Genomic DNA, 23618 nt, shown 5'->3' on the forward strand with positions numbered 1-23618 from the left:
CATTAGTCCCAACTGGGAGGGCAGATTAAAGAAAAATACCAGAAACCATACCTACAGCCTGACATCTCTACGATATGTTGCAATGCTAGATCTCCTTTCCCACGGCACGTATCAATACGCTCTACTCAGTTTTACTGAAGCGCTTGGCAGAAAGCATTCCTGACTCACAACGGTTTCTGTTCACTGGACTGACCAGAGGCGAGTCATACCTAATAAACTGCCATAAAATACACATACACACACCGCTTTGGATCAATGATTTCTCTGCTAAAGGATGTTACTGTGTAATACAGCTTTAAGTTTTCAACTTTGTCATATTTTCTAAACTCTGATCTCTTCAATTTACTTTCAGTTATGTGACATTCCCCTTTAGCGGAGTGAAAGCATGCATTAGCTAAACAATGTGGTTTGGATTTAGTGTTCCCATGCATCATCGTGAAAATGTTTGTCTCAGCAATAGTGTCATTATTGTTACTGGGAACAGCTGCTCTACCATGTCTTCTGATTGTGGAGAGCAGAGTATCTCCCTTCCCATACCAGTTTACAAGCAGGGCGACTAAAGCGGGGCCACAGAGTAGGAGGTTTATGAGTACACACTGTTCCGTACCTGGCTTCCTCCTGCCACGAAGGAAGCAGAAAGTGCGGCACAGCAAGAACAGCAGCAAAATAAATATCGCCAAGAGAAATGTAGTTTGGCTCCCTCCACTGGCAGTTCTTCTGACTCCGGACCGGGGACTAACCTGAGGCAGAAATCCTCCTCTCAGCTCGGCTCCATTAGCTGTGAACATCCTTTGAGCGAGAATTAGAGTGGGGAAGTTGCTGCTATCAAGCGGCGGTTTAATATGTCGCCCGAGTTCGTGAAGTGGAAAGATGGAAGCCCTCGGCGTTCTTGCCAGTGCTCCCAACCTCGCTGAAATAAGTCTCCACATCCAGCGATGGAGCCCTGCGGAGTTCGTCGGGAGAGTGGCGGCAGCGATGCCGTGCTCTGCCAGCCTGTCCAGCTTGGGTCCAGCCAGCCGCACGTTGTTAAGGAAAGCTCACAAAACTTAGAGCTATTTGGGTGATTGCAGAGAGGAGCAGGCTCTAACCCACCTTTCAGAACAACATCTCCAGAAGCTTTGCTTTCCAGAATATTAAACCTTTTGAAATGTCTTCAGATGGGGAGCCATGCTTTCAGTCACTAGGCATTTATGAAACTCCAAGCCTTGGTAACTTTTCAACTACACAAAGACCACAGCTTTTAAATATATTTCTTTTATGATTTAGGGCACAAAGTTCTATTTTTTGAAAGGATCTCAGATTCCCAACTTTGTTGCAAAAATGGGAATTAGGCTCTCTGAACACTTCTTCACTTCACTTGTATCAAACAAACTTAGTTTGAGTAAGGCAATTACATAGCCAATACATTCCCATATAGCATATTAAAATGTGTAATAAAACAGTTCAAACAAACATGGCAAACTACAAGGATTTCTGACAACTTTGCCTACAGTATTTTTATTGAAATTTCTTTTTGGCCCCAAAATAAGAGTTTCCATCGACCACAAATGCTGAAGTTTCAGTAAACTTGATGGGTGGGAAGAAATGGGGTTTCCTAGGTGAAAAAATACACACAAAAATGTAGGCACAATGCCAGAAATGTCACATCCTGTACAAAAGTAGCAGAAAACCAAGTTTTACCCATTTCTGCTTAGACAGATATATTCTGTACAGTCTGCTTACAGTCAGAGATATTGTGGTTTCTGCATAATTACTTTCTCCCAATCAAATTAAATCAAGCACAAAAAAAAATAATTTTACTTCAGCTAAAAGATAGACAAACAAAATGCAAAGTAATGGCTAACAGCTGTGTAGGTAAGAGTGCAAAGGCAAAAACAGGGAATGCAGCCTTCAGCCTTACAACAGGAGAGCTACGTATGGTACAGATCTGAGAGGTTCAGGCATGAACAAAACGGCTTATTTGTTATGGTAAAATTCCCAAACAGGCGACTCAGTGGTATTCGTTAGCCCAGTAGTTTCTCCAGAAAAATCGTCTCATAGCTGCGTCCAAGGCAGAAATTAAGATTGCCGCGCAGCGCTCCAGCTTCTGCCTCTCTGCTCAAAGGAAACGGAGGGGACAGACCCTGGCCTAACAAGACATCAGCATCCACCTGCTTTTCTTCACTGAATACCGTGAGGATTTAACTGCAGTCCAGAAACTCTGCTCCTTCATTTTCCTTGGCAAAAGTGAAGGCAAGAAAAGCCACCAACATCAGAACAGGCCCTGGGAGGAACATGGGTGTTCATCAGTCACAAATATGGAGGAAATCTACATATAACGAGGGATAAACAGCACCTCTGAAAAAAAGCATCTAGGTAGAGAGCACATTGTTATCCATTTTGGTGGGCAAAATCAGGGAGTACATGAGTGTCACGCACGCATGTGGAGGGAAGTGATCATGCGTGGGAGGGTGTGCAGCGTGGCAACAAAGACTTTGCTGATGACCACGAGGTACCATCACCCTTCACGTTATATCCCAGCCATATCCACTGCCAGGGAAAAAAAATTCGTTACCTACAGCTTTCCTCCTCAAATCCTCCATGTCTTCTGTTTGTACTGTGGTTTACATTATAAAGTAACCTCTGGCAAAGAAGATGGAGCAGCAAAACACAAGTGATGATGTGTCTAATCTCTTCATCATGGCAAAGAACCACTTCATTGCCCCACAATGGCCCTACACCAGTACATTGTAACATATGTGGAAGTGAAAAAAATAGCTCTTTTTTCAGTTTTGGTCTCACAGAAATTAGACAGAGGCATAACTCTATCTTTTCCCACTGGAGAAGGATCTGGAGCCACAGACCAGAGCAGACAAGGCAAGAGAGAGCCAGGGGACCTCCCAACAACTCCTCAATATGCATTTACAGCCTCACGCAGTGTCTCTGGCAGAAACTTCCTGGGAAGGGAGGCAGTGGTCCTATCCTCGGGTCTCTCTGAAGAATGAAATCCACCTAGCCAGGAGGGCATGCCATTTAGGGCACGACATTTATAGCTCTCAGCAGACTCTGGGCTAACACATAAATAACAGCCCGGCTCCCTTCCTGCAGCCGCTGGGGGGAGATGGGGGAGGCATTTCAGCTGCAGCGCAAAAGAATAGCTTGTTTTATTCTGATGTGCAAGTATCATCATTGCTGTGGGAGAAACAAAGAGGGGAAGCCAGTCCCTCAGTCCTCTGCCTTGCACACAATACGTTGATGATCCCCATCAATGCTGTGCATCAAGTTCACCACTCGTTCCTCAAACCGAATTCTGCGAGGGTTTCCCAGGCATGCACAGAGCGCTGCCTGTGGCAAAGTGTCAAAAGTATTACTCTAAGGAGATCTTTGTTTTGGAAACTTGCTTCTCAGCTACAGTTTGCTTCCTCTTTAACAATGTTAAAGCCAAGGAGCTTTCTTTAGTAGTTGCTTTTGTTTTCAGTCTCTACTGCTTACTCAACCAGGGAAGATAACATCTTCAGATTTAGGTCACCCATGTAAAAAAGTGTTTGGTGATCTCATCTTGATCCCCACTGGGTAGCCATCCAGATCACAAAGAGTAGGAGAGAAATCTGGCCCCACTAAGCAGATCTGGAAGATTTGGGGGTTTAGTATTTTTGTTGTTTTTTTTTTTTTTTAGCAAAATTGGAATATCTGGGTGTTTGCTGCAGACCAGCACTGAGGTGCATTTGTAGGCCCATGCAAGTCCCAGCCAACATTGCTTGGCCACAGTCCTTGCTTTTGTAAGAACTGACATTGATCTTTTCTCTTCAAAGGGTCAGAATCATTCGTACATATTACATAACGTAGTAACACTTTGTCCTTGTACAGCAACTGTCATCACTACAGTTTCCAAGCGTGGGCAGGTACTGAATAACTTTTACATTTAGTCCAAATTTACAATGTTTCACCCATGCTTATTTCATGAGAAGAGACGGTACAGAAACACATATAAATGAGAAACAATATTAAAAAATTATGAGCTGCTGCTGCTGCCTTCATGCAAGCTTAGCATTAGCATACAAGCTTAGTTAGCTTTCCCTTCCTTAGCTTGTTGCCCCCTTTTTATTTTTAACATTTTTGTACTGAAAGAAAAATAATCAAGAACCAATAATAATGCCCAAAGCAACTCTCAAGAAAAACATCACAGCAATTATTCTTGCATCTTCCCTAATCCACCTTTTTTAAACCATGCCAGGCAAGCTACATTTCCTCCACTTCAACATTGTTGATGTATAAGATGGAAAAAAACTTAACTTTTTTCTGCCTGTGGTCATGCCACCTCCACATGGGATTGCATTGGAACTCATAGGGTAAGAAGCTGAACAGCACCCTTCTTTAAGGAGTTCACAGCATCCCTCATCTTGGTCTGAACAGTTACGTGCTGCAAGAACTGTAATTGTATGAGTGAGACGGAAAACCTGAATCCTAACTACTTATGGTTATGGATACACTAATTCCATGACACATCACATTTTTGGTGGGTTGTTTCAGAGGATGGCTGCAGAGCATTCCTTTCCTGCTGTTGGTGAGAACAGCAGAACAGCGAAGTCACCCGTGGTCCTTGCTGGGTCAAGGCACATAGAACTCATCACGCAAGTACCCAGGCTGCTGGGCACACACTGGGGCAAGAAGGGTTGTCATCGGAGCACCCCAGAACACAACGCTTGCTCCCAAGAAAACCTCTCTGTACGGGTTTCGCTGGAGCAAGCAACTGACCAGCCAAAAAGAGCCACTTGCTGCTTCTTTGTAAGCCATCTAAAACGTTATTTTATTTTTACTCAAAACAGTCTAACACCAGCTCATTTATGCTGAAAATGGCAGGGAAACAAACTTTTTCATTCATCCCTGTTAAGGCTCTAACAGAATGTATCATAAAAGAGCTCTGGGGATTAAGCAAACCACAAACCTACCAGAGTTGTCAGGTAGCATCAGCTTTTGTCTAAAGGCCCTCTTTTTGGGATGTGCTAATGACCAGCCATCTGTCCCCGCTTTTTGCTTGCTCCCACACACTTTGCTCTGCATTACAAAGCACAGCGATATTTGCATAAACTCAGCAGCCTGGGATGCTTACTGCAAGGTGATTTGTTGAATTCATAAGGAAATGATGAGACTATAAATTGAATTTAAAAGGAACTTTGGCTGTATCAGTTGTTAGGGTGCTTTCTACTTTTATTGCCTTGGACATCTGAGAACTAGAAGCACACCAGTTTATGCTATATAATATCTTCAGATTGGTGCACACTGCAGAATATCACTCAGAAATTTAGGGTTTAGTGCCTTAGCACACTTCTTACTAATAATGTTTATGATAGCGTCACCGTGAGGGAACAAATATACACATCATATACAAGTATCTGATACTGCACTTATTGATGTCATTACTCCTGCAGGCCGCTGTGACCCTAATGATTTCCTCTGTACAATTCTCATTCCAAGCAGATATTTCTCTTCCTAAAAGGTTCATACAAACTGTTTCGCTTGTCAATGAAGCAAGTTCACAGTTTTCTTTAAACGTTCACTCCCTTCCCGTTGTCATGCTCCAAAAGGGCAGCTGACCACATTGCTATGAGGTAAGTTCTTGTGATCCAGCTGCCAGCAGTTCATCCTTGAAAATTTGTTATAAAGCAGACAAGCCCTAACCAAATTTCCACTGATGATGCACGGATAACATTTTTCCCCATCCAGATCAACAGAAGAAAATACTTTTATCCTTGTTTGTTCGCAGATAGGTCCCAACTGCCACGCGGTTGAGGCATTAAACCAGAAGCGGATGAAAAAATTCTCTACAAGAAAAGCTGTAAGAACACTACGGTCATTCAGGACAGAAGACACAATGCAAATTATGAAAGATGATGATATTACAATACCTAGCTGGCCATGCGTTTGGATTATAGTTATTAGAAGCATAATTCCTGGGGCCCTGCTGTGTGAACTCAGCTCCCCTGCAGTAGGAGTTGGGTGTGCATCTTCTCCTTTCCTCTAGGATACTCAAGGTGGAAATTAAGTCACCGCCTCTCCCACTCACGACCCGCAATTCAAAGGACAGTTTTAAGATACCTTCCTGAAAGGATGAATTCACTCTTGTAGTCATATGAAATACAGTATCATAAATACTTCATTTATCAGGAGGTTTTATATGCCTTTTGAGAGTCCCCCGTATGGCAAGGATTCATTTAGTCTAATTCTTGTTTACCCTAGCATGTTACTTCCAGTGACTTTGTTGCTTATCTCGTCTGTGATATGATTTATGTTAACTCATTTCCTGTAAAAGCATACACTAATAAAATGAAAAAAACTGGGAAGAAAGAGCAGGCCAGCTTTAAATTGGCATGGGACATTTCATAAGTAACTAGATTTTATCCTTTTAAATTATTGTTTCACTCAATCTTTAAGGGTCTGAAGGGCAATTTTCCCTTTTTCTACAGTTCCCATAAGATCATTTCATCGGTGCTGTTTCAATAAAACCTTGATGCAATAGGTAACCTTGTACTAGAAAAGACCTAGGTCCTTTCTTTGAAGGACACCTGCTGTTCATGCCAAAGAAAGTAGGAACAAGTTCCATATTCATCCCAAATAATCTTCACCAAACAGATGCTTAAAGAGAAAAAAAAAATCTGATAAATGGCCAGAAACATCACATGACATCAATTTGATAGCATTTTTACCTTTTAATAGTTCCCTGGAACACCTCTGCATGGTCTGGCTTGGGCCTGCAAACCACTGGGAATCCGCCATGGCTTGTACTTGCAAGAAGCCGAGCCAAGGAGGCAATGTTTTCCTTCAGGTGAAGGACTCTGACGCCAGGCTCCATGACGTCCCTGGCAGAGAACAATTCCAGGTTCAACCTGAAAGACACAAAGCAGACAGCCAAAGGATTATTTAGTAAACAGGAAATGAGGCGTACTGTACCACGTTAGCGTTTGACGAGTTTATAATGTGTTAGTAAATTACTTCAAGATGGAAATCACTCCGCTTCACTTGCAAATGTAAAAAAAGAAATGTAATTACCCAATAAAACTGCTTATCAAGCATTGCCTTTCTTTGTGTGAGATACATGATAAATTCAACCATATGCATGACATGGTCATCCCAGGCAGGATATCATAAGACTCATTTATCAATTTTCATGACTTTTCACATTAAAAAAAGACTTTTAATCTGAGCTGAAATCCTCTGGAATTCTGGCTGATATCAAATAGTTTAGAGTTAAGCACTTTGGAGAAATCCAGGCTTACACTTATCGTTGCAACAGGGTTTTTTGCGGCAGTAGCAGCTAGAAAGATAGCCACTTCAAAGACAGCTTACAAATCATATACGTATTTTCCAGTTCTTTTTAGTTCTTTTTAGGTTCTAAGCAAAGTTTCAGGAAATATGAACATACAAAATTGAAAAATGTGTGTACCCACTACTTCTGACAGTAGGGTGAAATGAAAAATAAAGATACTTTCTGCAAAATTCAGGAGTAATTTCTAGGGAATTACAGTAGGCCAGATTCTTACAGCTGAAGTAAATGAACTGCTCTAGTTTTAATCTTGTTTTATATCTTTTATTTAAAAAAAAAATACATTAATTATTCTGACTATCATCTGGACACACCATAAGCCAGAATCTCCTGTTCAGACACAGGCTGACACAAACCACAGAGACAACTGGAGCACAAATTTGCCCACATCCTGTTTTACCAATGTACCTTTCATCCCTGTGGTAAAAGCAACTCTATCCATATGCTGTTAATTACTGTCCTCCTTCCTGAGAGACACAAGGTTATTTTTTCAAGCCAGTTACTCTGATGGTTTGTGATGTGACCAACCTGCCTAAGAGTAACCGAACTGAGACGACATGGCACCTACACAGCTGTGAAACAAGTTTCTTCTTCTTCTAAATGGGGATGGATTTAAATGAATCCTGAAAAAGAACAGTCTTATATGCGTCCAATCACGTCATACCCATCCCCAGTTATATGAAACAGACTGCAGGCAATGAAAATTTGGAACGCCATCTTATTACAGATCCATGTTTCAAGGGACTAGAACACACACCAATTTATGGAAAAACGAACCTCTCTGAACCGCATTTTGTTTCTCAGTTAAAATGAGCAGTAGTTTATCTTGCAAATCAAAGTGGCTGAGTGCAGAATTCAGTACTAGTGAAAACAAAACCTAAAAATCCCAGAGAGATGGATTTCTTCATTCTTAATCTCACTGAGCGCTACCAGTTGATCCAGTACAAGTGAGGGAACTCAGCGGGAACCACAGATGCTGCTCAGGATGAGTTGCTAACAGAACTGTGTCGCTCTGGCTGTTTGTTGGGTAAAACACTCCCCCAGAGGAATTTTACTTTTCCTAAATGAGTAGATTCCTGTTCATCCTCTGCCTCTTTTCCAGCTCCATAGGTGAGATAAAAATCCCTATTTGCCTGCCTTAAACTTTGTCTAGAAATACTGTACACTGGTTTACTATTAAAAGTACTGTACCTAGCAGAGTGGACACAATGTGAAAACATGAGTAATGATAATAGCTACTTCCTCAACCGCATGAAATATATGCAAACCTTGAATGATTTTTTAAATAGGAGCAATGTGAATATGGTTACATTCCAGCAGTTTCTAGAGTGTATTTCTTAGCAGTACATAGGTTTTCCATCTTCACAACTTTACAGTTTTGCTCTGTTGCACAAAAAGGAAATGTTCCAAATTATTGCAAAAGTCCATGAAACATCCTTAGGTTTTGTCAAATCAATCATTTGTATAAAAGCGAGGGATAGCGCCTTATACGGTTTTGTGATCTTGGCTTTGTCTGGGATTATAAAGTGCCTGTATTGTCTACATTAACTATAGACCTTGCGTTATCACCGGTCAGCTTCTTCAGATGTAACAACACAATAAGGACTGGCGCTGATTCACTGTTCACTGTCAGTGATATTTCTTTCAATTAGTCTTCTGTCTGTTGCTGTAAAGAATAACCTTGCTTTGGGGGTGGAGGAGAAAAGCAGGCAAAAGAGTTGTTTTATGAAAGACTGTTAGAAGGCCAAGACATCTTTAAATAATTGGCTAAAGAAAGCCTTTACCAATATATTGCTTCTCAGAAAAACACCATGCCAAACTGGAGTTGTATCTATAGGATCATAAGAATCAAGGATTGTTCAAGTCAGAAGGGATCTCAGCAGTTCTGTAGTCCAGCCTCCTGCTGAAGCTAGACTCAGCCATGAGCTCAAGTCTTAAAAACCTTCAAGGATGGAGACTGTGTAACCACCCTGTGCAGCCTGTGCCACTACCCCACTGTCTTCATGGTGAAACGATATTCTCTCATATCCAGTATGAGCATCTCTTGTTTCAAGTTGGGCCTATTGTTTCTTGTCCTCCCACCACGCACCATTGTGAAGACCATGGCTCCATCTTCTCAATGATCTCCAATAGTTACCGGGGGCGGGGAGCACACTGTTAGGTGCCTCCAAAGCCTCCTCACCTCAAGGCTGAACAAGGCCCAGTCGTGCAGCCTCACAAGGCAAGTGGCCCAGCCCTGACCATCCCAGTTTGGCAACATCTGCAAGTCTGATGAAAGTGCACTCCATTGTCTCCTCCATGCCATTTATGAATATGTTAAACAGTCCAGGTCCAGGGATAGGCTCTGCACTGCTCCACTTGTTAGGCCTCCAGGAAGTGTAGAACCCATTAACCACCACCCTCTAAGGCCAACCATTCAACCAGTTATTTTACCATCTGGTTGTTCAGCCTCTAAACTATAACATCTTACCTTGGACGCAAGAACATGATGCAAGACAATGTCAAAAGCCTTGCCAAAGTCATGGTAAATGACATCCACTGCTCTCCCCTCATCCACAAATCAAATAATTTCTGCATAGAAGGCAATCAGGTCAGTCAGGCATGGTTTACCTTTGGTCAATCCATGCTGGTTGTTCCAAATAATCACCTTCTCCTTCATGTGCCCAGATACCTGTTCCAAGAGGACTCACTTCATGATTTTCCTCAGTGAGGATGACTAACCTGTAGTCTTCTAAGGCTGAACTTTTGGTCTTTTTTGAACACAGATGCAATAGTTGACATTCTGCCGTCACTGGGGATCTCCCCCAGTCTCTACAACCTTTCCAAGATGCAAGACAGCAGCCCTCTCTGCCTCCTTGGATGCAGCCTATCTGGTCTCATGGAGTTTTATGGCTCAAGTTCTCAAAAGTAATCCTTCACTTGGTCCTTACCTATTGCTGGTAGTTCTCCTTGAATCCTTAAACTACATTCAGAGATTTAGGAGTCCTTGTTGGTAGACAGCGAAGCAAACAAGACATTGAGGGTCTTACCTGTGGCTGCTGTCACTAAATCATGTGTCCTCATCCATTTACTACCAGACCACTAAACCTATTCTGCAGTTGCAGACCAAAAGTGGAGAAGGAACAATTTTCTTACTGCCAGGAGTCACAGGTCTCTAGCCTTCCCCATCATTGCAGTCTCCATTTGCCACCCACAACCTACCGTGTTCTCCTGGGGCCCCTCCTTCTGTGCAGCTGGGGGTTCAGGCTGTTGAATGGGTGCACAACGCGCCTTTACAAGGATCAGCCTTCCCAGCAGCATCCAAGATCCAAAGATGGCAAAGAAAACTCACAGAAGAGCCAGAAGGAGAGTACAAACAGTGAACAGGAACCTAAAAACCATCCGAGGCACCTACATGTGCACTAGCCCACAAAGAGCCATCCCAGCTGCCCAGGCCATGCTCACAGCCCTCCAGGTAGCAGTGCTGCCCATGGACCAGTTAGACAGGAAATGTATGCCGTGCCCATACGGCACAACCCCCGTCGGTGGGTCCCTTCTCCCGCACAACTACGAGCCTGCCCAAATGTCTCCCAGGGACACTTTGCTTAGCTGGTGAGTGCCGTTGCTGCTGCACGCTTGTGTTTGCATAACAAAGCCCTCATTTTCACAACGCAATTTCAAGCAAGTACATTTCATTTACCATTTTGAAAATGCCTTTTTGTGTGGAATAACAAGAGTTACTTGCAGTTGGATTTTATCGAGTAGATCTTTCTTACATGATCAGATTTACCTCAAGGAGAGTCACAGAGCCGTAGCCACGCTACTAAAATACATCTAGCATAAATTTTTCTTTTATAGGACATGTGAGAACATTTTCTACCAAAATGTAATTCACTATATTAGCGTAACATGTTAGAGTATTAAGGCTATTTCACCAAAGTTATGATATCCAAGTTTCAGGTTCCTTTCAAGAGCACATCCATGAGACTGGATATAACATGGAACGAAGACAATCTGCCTTATGACCTAAATAAGACGGTCATTTGGTAAGAAGCCAATATCCCTGAATGGTAAACTGTCTTGAAGTGATTCATGGAAATGTAGTTTGGGCCCTGTTGCTATTAAATCAAATGGAAGTTTTCCCACTGAAATAAATTGTTAAGGATCTAACCATAACAGATCTAATCATAACATGGAGGTTTCCTTAGACAACACGCAGTACAAGAGAACTTTTCTTCAAATGGGGTTTACTCTATATTTTATGCAAGTTCCAAATGATTAAAAGGACTTAAAGGGGGGGTGGGAGAGAAAGTAATCCTAACTCAAATACACTTCAAGGACCAAGGTGCATGAGAACACAGGCAGTGCGGCTTGCTTGGATTTATTCACAGACTTGCCCTCGTCTTTTTTAGCTGTCGCTCCCGTCCTCCTCTTTCTGTGCTGAGAATGTTTACCCACTGACTCGCCACAGGCCGTCGTCCTCAGGACAGCTCCAGGTTTTATTTGGGCTTCTTGTAAACCATTGTTTTATCACCCTGACTGGCCATCGCATCTTGTATAAATAGTTCTCAGGAGGTTGTTTTGGGGTTTGCTTAATGCTTGTGGTGATTTTTAGTCTGAGCATAGTCAGGACTCTAAACAATTGAGAGGGCAGGCTAGTTAGGTCAAGGGAACATTATTGGGTTGGAGGTCATTAAAATTACTTACCTGTGTTATAAACATCCCCAAGCATTAGAGCTATTCAGTTCTAGTTTCTACTATTCATGCGTTTTCTGAGATAGATAGAGTGGGGTTTTTTAAATACACTTCATTTGGGCAGAAAAAGTGAACATGTTTATTTCCTACTTTTCATCATTTCAGAATTTTAATACAGAACCAGCCTCACTGCTATGAAGCCCTGTAGCTGCTACTACATTATTAATACAGTTTATTTATATTAGCTTGCTTTCACTTTGTTGTCTTTAAAGAAACTCCATTGTGAATAAATTCACAACGTTGCAGGAAATTGCTCACATTTAAATCCAAATTAGTTTTTTTTTCTTAAAAAGTTATAAAAAAAGGTTTCTGCATACTTGTCACAGGCCCACCAATTTTCTTTTCAACAAGACATTTGGTAAAAGCCAACTACGAAAAAGCTTATCCAAAAGTTACATGCCAATATTGATCTCATTATATATAAGAATAGTATATATATACACTACAGAAATGTTAATCATGTGCAGATGACTGAACTCAGTAGTTTTGCAAGTGAATTCTATGAAAAAAAAACGGTTCTTTAAGTATGCTCACAGAATACCATTGAGATCAATAAATGGAAACAAAAAGCTCTATAAAACCTCCTTACACTGGAAAAGGACACGACTTAAATTAAATTAATTTTAAAATTGATTTGCTCCACTCAGTGCTAACCCCTGAAATAGACACATTTAAACTGATTTAAAGTTAAATTAAACCAATAAAATCACTGCGTGCATTGATGTAAGCACATGCGCGCTAGCGATGTGCTTTCATTTAATTAGATCTATTTAAAATCAGTTTTCGGTGGAACTTTGCACGGCAGACAAGGCCTATGACTCCTTGCTGTCTCTATTTTAGTTGCATATTAAACTGAGTGAGAAATTCTTCTGGTTAAATCAGGAGCCAAAAGTTTGGCACAGTTCAGTCTCCATTCAGTATATCTACAAATATTTATATTGACTGTAAGATGACAAGCTTCCCAGCATCCCCTGGTCCTGGCGCCCTCAATATCCTTAAATGAGGGGACATTCAGCTATTCAGTCTAAAGGCCTTTGATAGTACAGCACTTACTGTGAAATGCGTTGTTTGGGTTAGCTGAATGTCTCTGTCACTTATTTCCCAGAGAGGATTTGAAAGCTATATATGTTTAGCAACTACTGTATGCTAAAGACAAATGGATTTCCACATGGTCTCATAATCTGCTGGGAAACTGTCTCTCTCTAACGCTTGAAAAATTGCAGAACAAAAAAGAAACAAAGGAAACAGATAAGAAAGCCTTTGTGTTTTGGAAAAGAGATGGATTGGGGGTGGGGGTGTATGTTGAATGTTCGGGGGTTTTCTGTCAAGAGCTTGCTTCTCCGTTCCTTCATCCTTTATGAAGTTTTTCCCACCAGCTCTGTCAGTATAAAAAACTACTAAGTTAGAAAAAAAACAGCTCCTACCCACTTTGCATAGATGTAGCTGTTTATACAAGGGCATTAACTTTAAAAAAAAAAAAAAAAAAACAAAAAAAAAAAACCCAAGAATTAGGTTGTGCATAAGACCTTGGGATAAGCAGGTAAAGGATCGTGTGAGTGGATCCACGCACCAGAGTTACTCTAACAGCAGCTTAAAAACTACATCCTCAGCAGACCACATGCAGAACTGTAGATAAAAACATAAAGGTCATAGTTCTTGACTTCGTTTTCACAGTGCAAGTCCAAAAACAAAATTTACAAATTGTGTCTAGCAGCCTGCTTTAGCCATGTCAGTATTAAGGGGAGTACAGGCACCTAAACATGCAGAGCTATTGACAGTGCCACTACTTCCACCCAAACCTGAAGGCATCTGAACTCACTTGGTGTCTCTATTCAGAACCATGCATTTCCCCACATGAGTAGTAGTATGTGTGGAAATATCTTAGTCCAACAAGCAGCTGCCTGGCACGCACCTGCTCTCAGCCTTTATGGGCATATTGACAGCTCTGTGAGTCCATCACAAGGCACTGCACCATGGCCATTGAGGAGTGGCATCCAACAGACACGACCTGTAGGAGACTACATTTCGTTGAAATGTGGGAGATCCGAAATGGGTTCTCACCTCAGGCATGGGTGATCTGAACCCTAACCTCCAAGATCTCCAAGACACGGGGGATGGTGCAGCACTCAGGCTCTCAGGGGGCCTGAAGCAAACACCCCCCCCACTGAGGATGCTCAGCTGAATGGTCAGGAAAGGAGGACCCCCACCAGCAACGCCTACCCGGCTCTACAGAGAACACACATGAATGTGTATAAACACGCACAGAGAGAAAGATCCAAAGACAGATTAGCCATCTTGATGTCTAATGGGTTAACCCCGATGGACATACTACTTATTATTACTGTATTCAGAATGGGAATGATTCAGCTATCCTTGTATTTTCCAAATTATTATCTGAGCCTGTAGGAATCTTTTCCGGGGGAAGGGAAAAAAAAAAAAAAGGAAGAAAAAAAAGTGTTAAGCTTGTGTTAAATCCATCTGCCCTGGCATTATAACCAACCAGAGGCAAAAAAAGTAATTTCTCAAAATGACACCAGTACAAGCTATTTAAATTCAAAGCAGCAAAGAAGTGTTTCAAACAAACTTCCATAGGAATAAAGTGAGAGAAGCAAGTAAATACCTCGTGATCTTGCTTATAACCAAACAAACGGGGAAACGCATGTTCTTTGGATAGATCATTGCAGAGCAATTTCCAAGGGAAATTCACAAAATACTAAGCTGGCTCTTGCAGTTTGAATGCAATGACATGATGAGTTTCTTGCAAATGTATGCCAAAAAACCTAATCCAAACTGGAAAGAGGAGAGGAAAGCTCCTATGAGACAGTTTTTATAAAAGCTTCATTCAGGGCCTCCACCCTCATGGACTGTACCAGCCACCTTCGCTTTTCCGCTCTGCCTGGTCCAAGAAAGCACCGACTAGTATATTAAAAATGCTGGCTTTAAAATGTTTGGGAATGGACAGTGACAGCAATATATGTTTTAATAATCAGACACAGATTATCAGATGACCTTTTAGTCAAAATGAGGTATGGAGATTTAGGTCTAACAGATTACAAAATGAGTAAACTAAAGTAATATGGATGGGGAAAAAAATATGAAAAGATTTCAAATTGCTCAGTCCCTCTGAGAATCAGGGATTTTTCTAGTGGAAAAGTGTAGTCAGGTTATTAAAACATAACGTTGATTATGTGGAGATACAGGTTATACCCTGTTCCCAGTCTAGTAAATAGAAGTTTTTGACACTTATAACTAGGATTTCAAGCAAAGGCACTTCTTACAGCTGTACAATCAACTTCCTTAGGAAAGGCATTTAACCCCTCAAACTTCAGCATTCCCATTCCTAAACCAAAGCTAGATCATTTCTTACGCCACAAGCACATTGGGAACCATAATTAATTTTTCATAAAAAACTGTAAGCTACAACTTTCTACATATAATCATCATTTTAAAAAAATACTTCTTTAACTAACCCCCCTGCACTCTAAGTACCTTTCACGTGCACCACAGGTTTTTTTCCTCAGTTATGACTTTATAGCAAGGACCCACCACTACAAGCGGAGAATATGCTTGTACTTAGATCCCAGTTAAAAATAAGATCACAAACACTGGTATGACTTATCTGCTCTTCCAGAAAATGAGTGGTCATCTATCTACACGGTCAAGATACACAACCGAATTTCTGGGAAGGGATTTTCTGTGTCTGACTTGCTTTCTTTCCTTCCTTATCCCCAACACCAAGACTCAGCTTCTTCAGGCTCCTTCCATCTGCTGCAGCTTTCATCTCCCATTCACCTGCTGTCACAACTCTGTGTATTGAATGGCAGCAGCTAATAAAACTATGCTCATGGCTTTATAGCCTTTCATAAAACTACTCCATTCTGTGCCCTTTTTTTGCCTCATTTCTGCTGTGGCTCTGTGTACACCCAGTGTATTGAAGAACAAACCTCCCTTGTGACTGTGTGAAATAGCACTTAGTGGCTTCACAAAACTGGTATTATTTTTAAAGGGGTATTTCATTTCTCAAACATGCTGAAATTCATTGAAGTGTTTTGTGCCATCTGTTTCCTCTTTGTAAATAAATAACTCTTTCCATTATGACAACCACTATGACAAGCTACTAATATTTATGAGGCTGTAGCAACACTCACAGGAAGGGAAGAAGTAATGTATATGTGAACAGCAAAGAGAATCCCTTGCAGCTTTAGGTGAACTCGGAAGCAGTCCCCAGCTCCAGAATGAAGATGATATCCTCATGAGTAACTCGGGAACACCGAGGTGTAATTCTTACATAAACGGATGTCTGTATTCCCATATCCACCAAAGACCCCCAGGGGATTTCAGCCCGCTTCGAGTCAAACCCACCCTTTCTTGAATGAGTTCAAACAGTGGTTCAGTGACATCTTCATGAGATCGGCCGCTCTGCCGGCACAGCTGGCTTTCCGGTGAGGTTGGCTGGCTTTAAGTGGAAACTGTCAGTATCTGCCAAATGGTGGCCAGACGCTGGAGCAGACTTAACCAATTAGTGGAATACCCCATATAATGGCTGGATGCGATTTCCCTGGGTGTGTGTGTGGGTGTGTGTGCATGCTCCACCTGCGTGCTACCACATCTGAAGGCTGCGGTGGTACCCGCACAGGCAGCCTGTCCTGCCAGGTGAGCCAAATGCCAGGCAGTCTCCTCCTGGCTGGGCCAGCAGAAGCCGTTTCAAGTTTGCCGCAGCTGAAAAGTCGCTGTGTGCATGTTTTACGTAAGGGCCTGTAGGAGCCGGAGTGGCTCGCTCGCTGCCCACCAGTGAGCTGTGAAACACAGGTGATTAGTTCCAGATGCTGTTTCAGCGCCTTTCCTGCTGTGGAAAGTGTGCAGAAGTCACTTCTTTTGGTTTCATGGGACTCCCCAGAAATGGAAAACACAGCAAAAGTCAGGGTGGATTTGTTATCCCTCCCTCAACATCAGGCAGACTGCAGCGGCAACAGAGACAGCTGTGGAAAGACTTCTCCATGTGCTGCGGGATCTGTGTTACACTCACTGTGGACCTTACAGCTGATTCACAATGGACCTTACAGCAAGAAGCAGAACCTGATGTTGAGTTCCTATCCATTGTCACAGCATGCCCAATGCTTGCAGCAGGTTTGCCAAGCCCAGGACAGTCCCATTCACACTCTAACAGGGACCTTGCTTTGGACAGGTAAGAGAAGTGCCTTGTAGCAGAAGGCACAGGAACAGGATAACTGCTTCAACACTCACTAGATATGATCCACCTGTTCATGCCTCCAAACTTTCTCCGTCAGGTTTTGACCAACTGCACCAGATCAGTCTTTCAAACTTCTTCTAAGTTTGTTTCTCTTTAAAAAAATCTCACTACAGGAAAGCCATTTTTCTCACCACTTCTGAATTATAATAAAAGCATATCACGTAGCTGCATCTGATAACTGACCGTATAACAATCACTTGTAAACTCAAAATGTTTTCTTCCTAGCACACTGTGATCACAATCAACATGTAATCTTGGTAGAACTTGCCGTTTACATTTTGCATATTCAGGGATGGGAGAGAATCCGGGGGAAAAAATGGGGCTGAGCCTGCAGTTTTCAGCCATATCAGAAAATATAGTTTCTTAGAGCCTGAAAACGTTCCAGTGTAAAACATTTTGGGCTCATGGAAAGGTAATTGTGCAAATATACAGGCCCTGTGTAAACATTAATGTATTTACAGGCTTCTCGAAGGATTTCAATCAGGCAGCTTGTTGGCTCGTCTTCGCTCTCCTTGTCATTATTTTTCTGTACTCGTGCTTCTATTGTATACGCTTGGTTATGAGGACTGCAGTCAACTACCAACACAGTTCCAAGTGCAGTGGGTCAGCAGTGAGCTTTTACTCGCCTCCAGCCCTTTCTCGGGAAGGAGGGTGCTGGTGGCCCAATCGCTGGCAGCCCTCCTCTCGGCCAGCTCCACACTTGCTCCCCTCATCCACTGCTCCGGGTAAGCCTGCAGCTCCTAACCTTGAGGGCACAGCGCCAGCTCCAGCTCTCATCCTGGACATTTTAGGAAAGGGAACGGCTAAGGGTGGGAAAGGTTTATTTTAGGTTGGAGGAAGGGTTATATCTGCTGGTATTTATTGTAGCATGGGAAGTTTAATTTGCTTTATTTGTTCAGATTCCGCTCTAAAAATAAACAGTAATGCAACCAGAATCTTGGGCATCTTTTTATATCGTTTTACCAATCTAAAGAAATAAAGTCATTTTGATTCATGTAGTACCTTTAGGTAGTAGCTTCATTAAACAGTCAAAATTAGAGCAGGTCGAAAATCATCTTCTAGAGTTCACAAGAAATTTTGCCTTTACATAAGGCCTTTCGTTTAAGAACTTGACAATACTCGCAAAGACAACAGACGCTGAAAGCCACATAAGGTACATAGGCACTATTTTCTTTCTGTAACTGAGAAGATTGAAAAATAAATTGGTTTGGCCAAAGCAACATAAAGAAATGGGGCAGACCCAAAACCAGAACAGCCATCCCCCCCCAGTCTCCTGCGTCCCTCCATATAGCCGACCTCTTCCTATCTCACATGAAGACTTATATTAATATGATTATGCTGTTTGCATTGACTTTTTCCCTAAGAGACATTATTCTGATTTTGACACTGAAATCACTTCATACTGAATTTTGAAATTTTGGGTGAAATTTAACATTAAAAAATTCTAAGAAAACTGTGTCTCTGAAGATTAAGGCTGAAGAGGCCCGTTAGGTCATTTCTGTAGATCACTCAATGTCACTGAGTCGTGTTTTTCCCCAAAATCCTTTAAGGGGAGATAATCAGATCTCCTGAAAACTGCACAGCTAAGTTCATCACCACCTGTGACAGAGCAAAAAATGCATCAACAAGGTAAGTATTGAGGTTAATGTACCGCAGTAACTCTGCCCAGCTGGAAGTTCACCACGTTTCATGTTTGGATTAAGACAACCTTCTTCACACAGATTCACGTGCACCAAGTCTTTCCCTCTTTTTTTTTTTTTTTAGGAGCAGTCCTGGATAATTTGGAGCCAAGCACGGTATGAAGGCCTGAGCACAGTGAAGCAAGTGAGGATCAGCCTCTTCCCAGGTTAAAAGGATTGTGAAGGGAGACACGCCGGACTTCCCAACAGAGATCTGCGGGAGCTGGTGCAGGGGCAGGAGGGAGCAATAAGTCCTTTCAGCCATCCCACGTGGGCACCACCAATCCCGCGTTAAAAACAAGGCAAGGCCATGCTGCTGTTCTTCCACACGCATAAAGCGACATCTGGCTCTGCCATAGCATTTTTGTCAGGGGGTCAACACCATTTATGGCTCCGTACAGTTGCTGCTCAGGTAATGGGATCACACTAAACTCAAAACCCAGCACAGGAGAATAGGCAAAAAAATGGGACTAAAAACAGTTCTTTGCCATGTTTTCTTAGCCTGACATAGAGGCAACTTAAAGCCCAAATGTAATTTTAATAAATCTCACCCACATCTCAACACCTTTCCTCCACCTTTTCTGTAGCACCCTGGGTTCTCCCCAGACAAAGCGTGGCCTTGTTACAGCAGCTCCCTTTTTCCTTTGTGCAGCCAGAAAAGGATCCAGCTTCCACCGCAAACACTCTACAAAAGACAGGCTGGATGCCCTCTGATGTGAAAACATTGCCAAGTCCACCCCCTAATGATGCCTCTCAGGATGAAAGTGCTGAGCAGCCATGAAACACGCCGGCTTCTTGCTCAAAGAAGTGAGACGGGATGCACCACGCGCGTCTTGGTAAGATGTCTTTGAATGAACACCTGTGTCAGCAAGACGGGTAAGGAATCTTTCAGTGTAGTAGCTGCTAGTCTAGGCCCAAACCAAAAACACCTTCCTCCCTCCGCAAAGTCTGGTGATTTTCAAAATCCAAAGCCTCATCTAAAAAGTTTGCTAATTACCACAAATTTTATAACCAGGACCTTGGATCCCAAATAACCCTCAAACTCAGGTTGTCTCAAATTCTGGATCCAATGTCTGCGGTGTGGGCTAAGGCAAAACGAGAAGGGAGAAACAAAAAAAATCAACCTTGCTCCATGGATCTTTAATATAGGGCCACCTCTGATACACTTTAAGAAAATATAATGAGACCACTATAATATATATTCCAGCCAAAATTCTTCCCTCCCCAAAACAGCTTTATATGGTATGCAATACAGAAACACCCAAGAGACGCTATACGAACTTTGACAAGGCTAATATTAAGCTAGAACAAAACAGAACTACTGGCACCAGCTCCACTCAGCTCTTAAGTAAACTTGTCCCATTAAAAAGTAGCCTCTAAGATATTTTCTCTCTGAAGTGTATAGTAGCTTATAAAAAGCAGGAAGGGTTGCCAAGTCGTAGATGTGTTCAAGTACTCCTTACCCTCATTAAAGAACATTCCCTGGCAGCCAGCAGCTTGGAGTGTTCCAGTGAACCAGATTTTATAAGGGGGGTGTTTACAGTGGTGTGCAATGTAGCTGGAAATCACGGTGCACCGTAGCAGCCCTGTACTAGATACAGCTGTGTTTGGAGCATTATCAACCAAGGCACAGAATACAACAGGCAGGGTGATCAATGAGGTTCCAAAAAAATAATGAGTATTAAGAAAACTCAAATCTCAAGCCTCTCTGCTCCACAGGAATAAAAGCATCCAGAGATGCCAGCGCCTAAATACAAATTAGGTAGTGAAATACCACTGAGGATCTAGGTCTCGCTTCCACCAGTTTCACATAGAGCAGTATTTACAGAGATGTCTTCATAGTGAGCATGTACGTAACTTAGCTTCTTAATGTACCCACTGATTTCCACAGCAGTTAGGATTTAAATTCTTTTCTGGATCTGGGCTTTAACACCACCCCACCCCCTCCTTGTTCATGTAAAGGCTATTTTCTCTTTTCAGTTCAGTGTCTAACATATCTTCCCCCTAGGGACGCTATCCAGCCCTGGAAGGGGAATTGACAAATGGTCAAACACAGGTCTTTTCATCCTTAGCACTGATAAAGAACTGGGAAAGAGAAGACATGCACTGTCTCTCTAACACTACGAGTGCCGAGGACCTAAAAACATGCGTTCTCTTCAGTTTCTCCTTTTTCCTCCCTGCTACCAACCAGCCGCTGTTTTCCAAAGGCTTTTCCATTTCATTTGAAGGATTCCAATTTGTGTGGCTTAAGCAAGCTGTTAGTTATCCAAGTCTTTCACGCTGCGTACACAAATACAATTTATCACCTATTTATAAACACATGCTAGCTACCAGTTCCTACACAGCCGACCTCTGTCCCTGTTACGATTTGGGGAATCCAGAAATGCATAGTTTATACATTTGCGATCTTACAGAGTAATTAATATGGAACAAAGAGGTTGTAGAACCTGCCACACATGTAACTGTGCCGCCTACACTTTTCCAGAGCAGCAATAATGCGGTTGCAAACCCTCAACCCATCTGACACAACCAGAGGAATAGGATAGCCTGCGCAAAATGACATCTGGGTATAGGCATCTGAAGATAAAAAATACTCCCAAAGTGTAGCAAATAAGTGGAACTTAAAAGCAGCAGAGCCTCACATACTCTGGGTGGTCACTCTGAGATAAAAGAAAGACTAGAGAAGCAGATAGGCAGGCTCCACAGCATCGGCCAGTCAGAGAGAAAACAAATGAGAAATCTTGGTCTGCAGGGAAAATACATGTAAAGAAAAGCCATGGCCAGGCACCTTTTTGTAGAATTTTGACTCAAGTTTCAAGGATGCTCAGAGGTGATGAGGAAGCAAAGATAAGGAAATATGTACAGAGACTATTTTTTTTAACTGTCTTGCGTTAATCTGTGTATTTCTCATGCTAGGTAAAGTAATAGGATCTTGGGTTTAGAATTCTTATAAAGACTCCATGTTGGGCTTTGTAATTTGTTTCAATTATGACGTTTTTGACTTTAAGAGGCAAATTATAAATCCAGAGTTCCCTTGAGTCAATATTCAGGGTTTGGAATGCCTAAGCTATAAGACAGATCTAGGGATCAGTCCAAGCCCTGGAGGTCTAAAGTGGCTGAATGGTGAAGGTTCATTTCTTTGAGGAGATAACAAGGTAACAGAGCATCCCAGAAGTATGCTGCAGAGACCAAGAAATGGTCCGGTGCCATAGAATCACAGAACCATGAGAACGGTCTGGGTTGGAAGGAACCTTTGGAAATCACCTAGTTCTAACAGCCCAGCTGTGGGCAGGGACATCTTCCACTAGAACAGGTTGCTCAAAGCCCCATCCAGCATGACCTTGAATGCTTCCAGGGATGGGGCATCCACAACTTCTCATGGCAACCCGTTCCAGTGTTTCACCATCTTCATCGTAAAAAATTCATTCCTTATGTCCAATCTAAACCTACCTTCTTTTGTCCTGTGTCCTATCACTATAGGCTCTGGTAAAAACTCTCTTTCTTTCCTATAAACTCCCTTTAAGTATTGAAAAGCTGCAATTAGGTCTCCCCAGAGCCTTCTCTTCTGCAGGCTGAACAACCCCAACTCTCTCAGCCTTTCTTCACAGGAGAGGTGCTCCAGCCCTCTGATCATTTTCGTGGCCCTCCTCTGGACCTGCTCTAAAAGGTCCGTGTTTTTCTTGTACTGGGGACCCCAGAGCTGGATGTAGTACTCTAAGTGAGGTCTCATGAGAGCACAGTAGAGGGGGAGAATCACCTTCCTCGACCTGCTGGTTGTGCTTCTTTTGATGTAGCCCAGGATACGATTGGCTTTCTGGGCTGCCATTACGCATTGCCACCTCATATATAATTTTTCATCTACCGATATCTCCAAGTACTTCTCCACAGGGCTGCTCTCAATCCATTCATTACACTGTCTGTACTGATATTGGTGATTGTCCCGACCCAGGCGCAACTGGGTTAAACTTCATGAGGTTCACAATGGCCCACTCCTCAAGCTGGTCAAGGTCCCTCTGGATGGCATCCTTTCCTTCAACTGCACTACTCAGCTTGGTGTCATCCGCAAACTTGCTGAGGGTGCAATCCCACTGTCTACATCATTAATAAAGACATTGAGCAGTACCAGTCCCAACATGGACCCCTGAGAGACACCACTTGTTATTGATCTCCATTGGGACACTGAGACATTGACTGCAACTCTTTGGATGTGGGCATCCAGCTAATTCCTTATCTGTCGAATAGTCCATCCATCAAACCCATATCTTTCTCCAATTTAGCAACAATAATGTTGCGCGTGACTGTATCAAAGGACTTACAGAAGTCCAAGTAGACGACGTCCATAGCTCTTCCCTTGTCCACTGATGCAGTCATTCTACAGTAGAAGGCCACTAGATTACTCAGGCATGATTTACCCTATGTGAAGTCAGATTGGCTGTCTTTAATCACCTCTCTGCCTTCCATATACCTTAACGTAGCTTCCAGGAGGATCTGTTTTATGACCTTACCAGGCAGAGAGGTGAGGCTGACTGGTTGGTAGTTCCCAGGGTCCTCCTTTTTACCCTTTTAAAAAATGGGTGTGATGTTTCCCTTTTTTTCCAGTCACTGGGGACTTCACCTGACTGCCAAGGACTTCTCAAATACGATGGAGAGCAGC

General features: G+C 42.5%; 1 protein-coding gene across 2 annotated transcripts in view; it reads right to left on the reverse strand.

Annotated features, from left to right (window-relative positions):
- The window catches only part of LOC128906259 (chloride channel protein C-like), a 140404-nt gene that overhangs the window by 69039 nt on the left and 47747 nt on the right, over positions 1 to 23618 (reverse strand). For both annotated transcript variants that reach the window (XM_054193279.1, XM_054193277.1), the window contains one exon: positions 6684 to 6863. In XM_054193279.1, coding sequence (XP_054049254.1) covers positions 6684 to 6863 — 180 coding nt within the window. The remainder of the gene's footprint in view (positions 1 to 6683; positions 6864 to 23618) is intronic.

Source organism: Rissa tridactyla, chromosome 2, assembly GCF_028500815.1.
Source record: "Rissa tridactyla isolate bRisTri1 chromosome 2, bRisTri1.patW.cur.20221130, whole genome shotgun sequence".
NCBI classification, from domain to species: domain Eukaryota; kingdom Metazoa; phylum Chordata; class Aves; order Charadriiformes; family Laridae; genus Rissa; species Rissa tridactyla.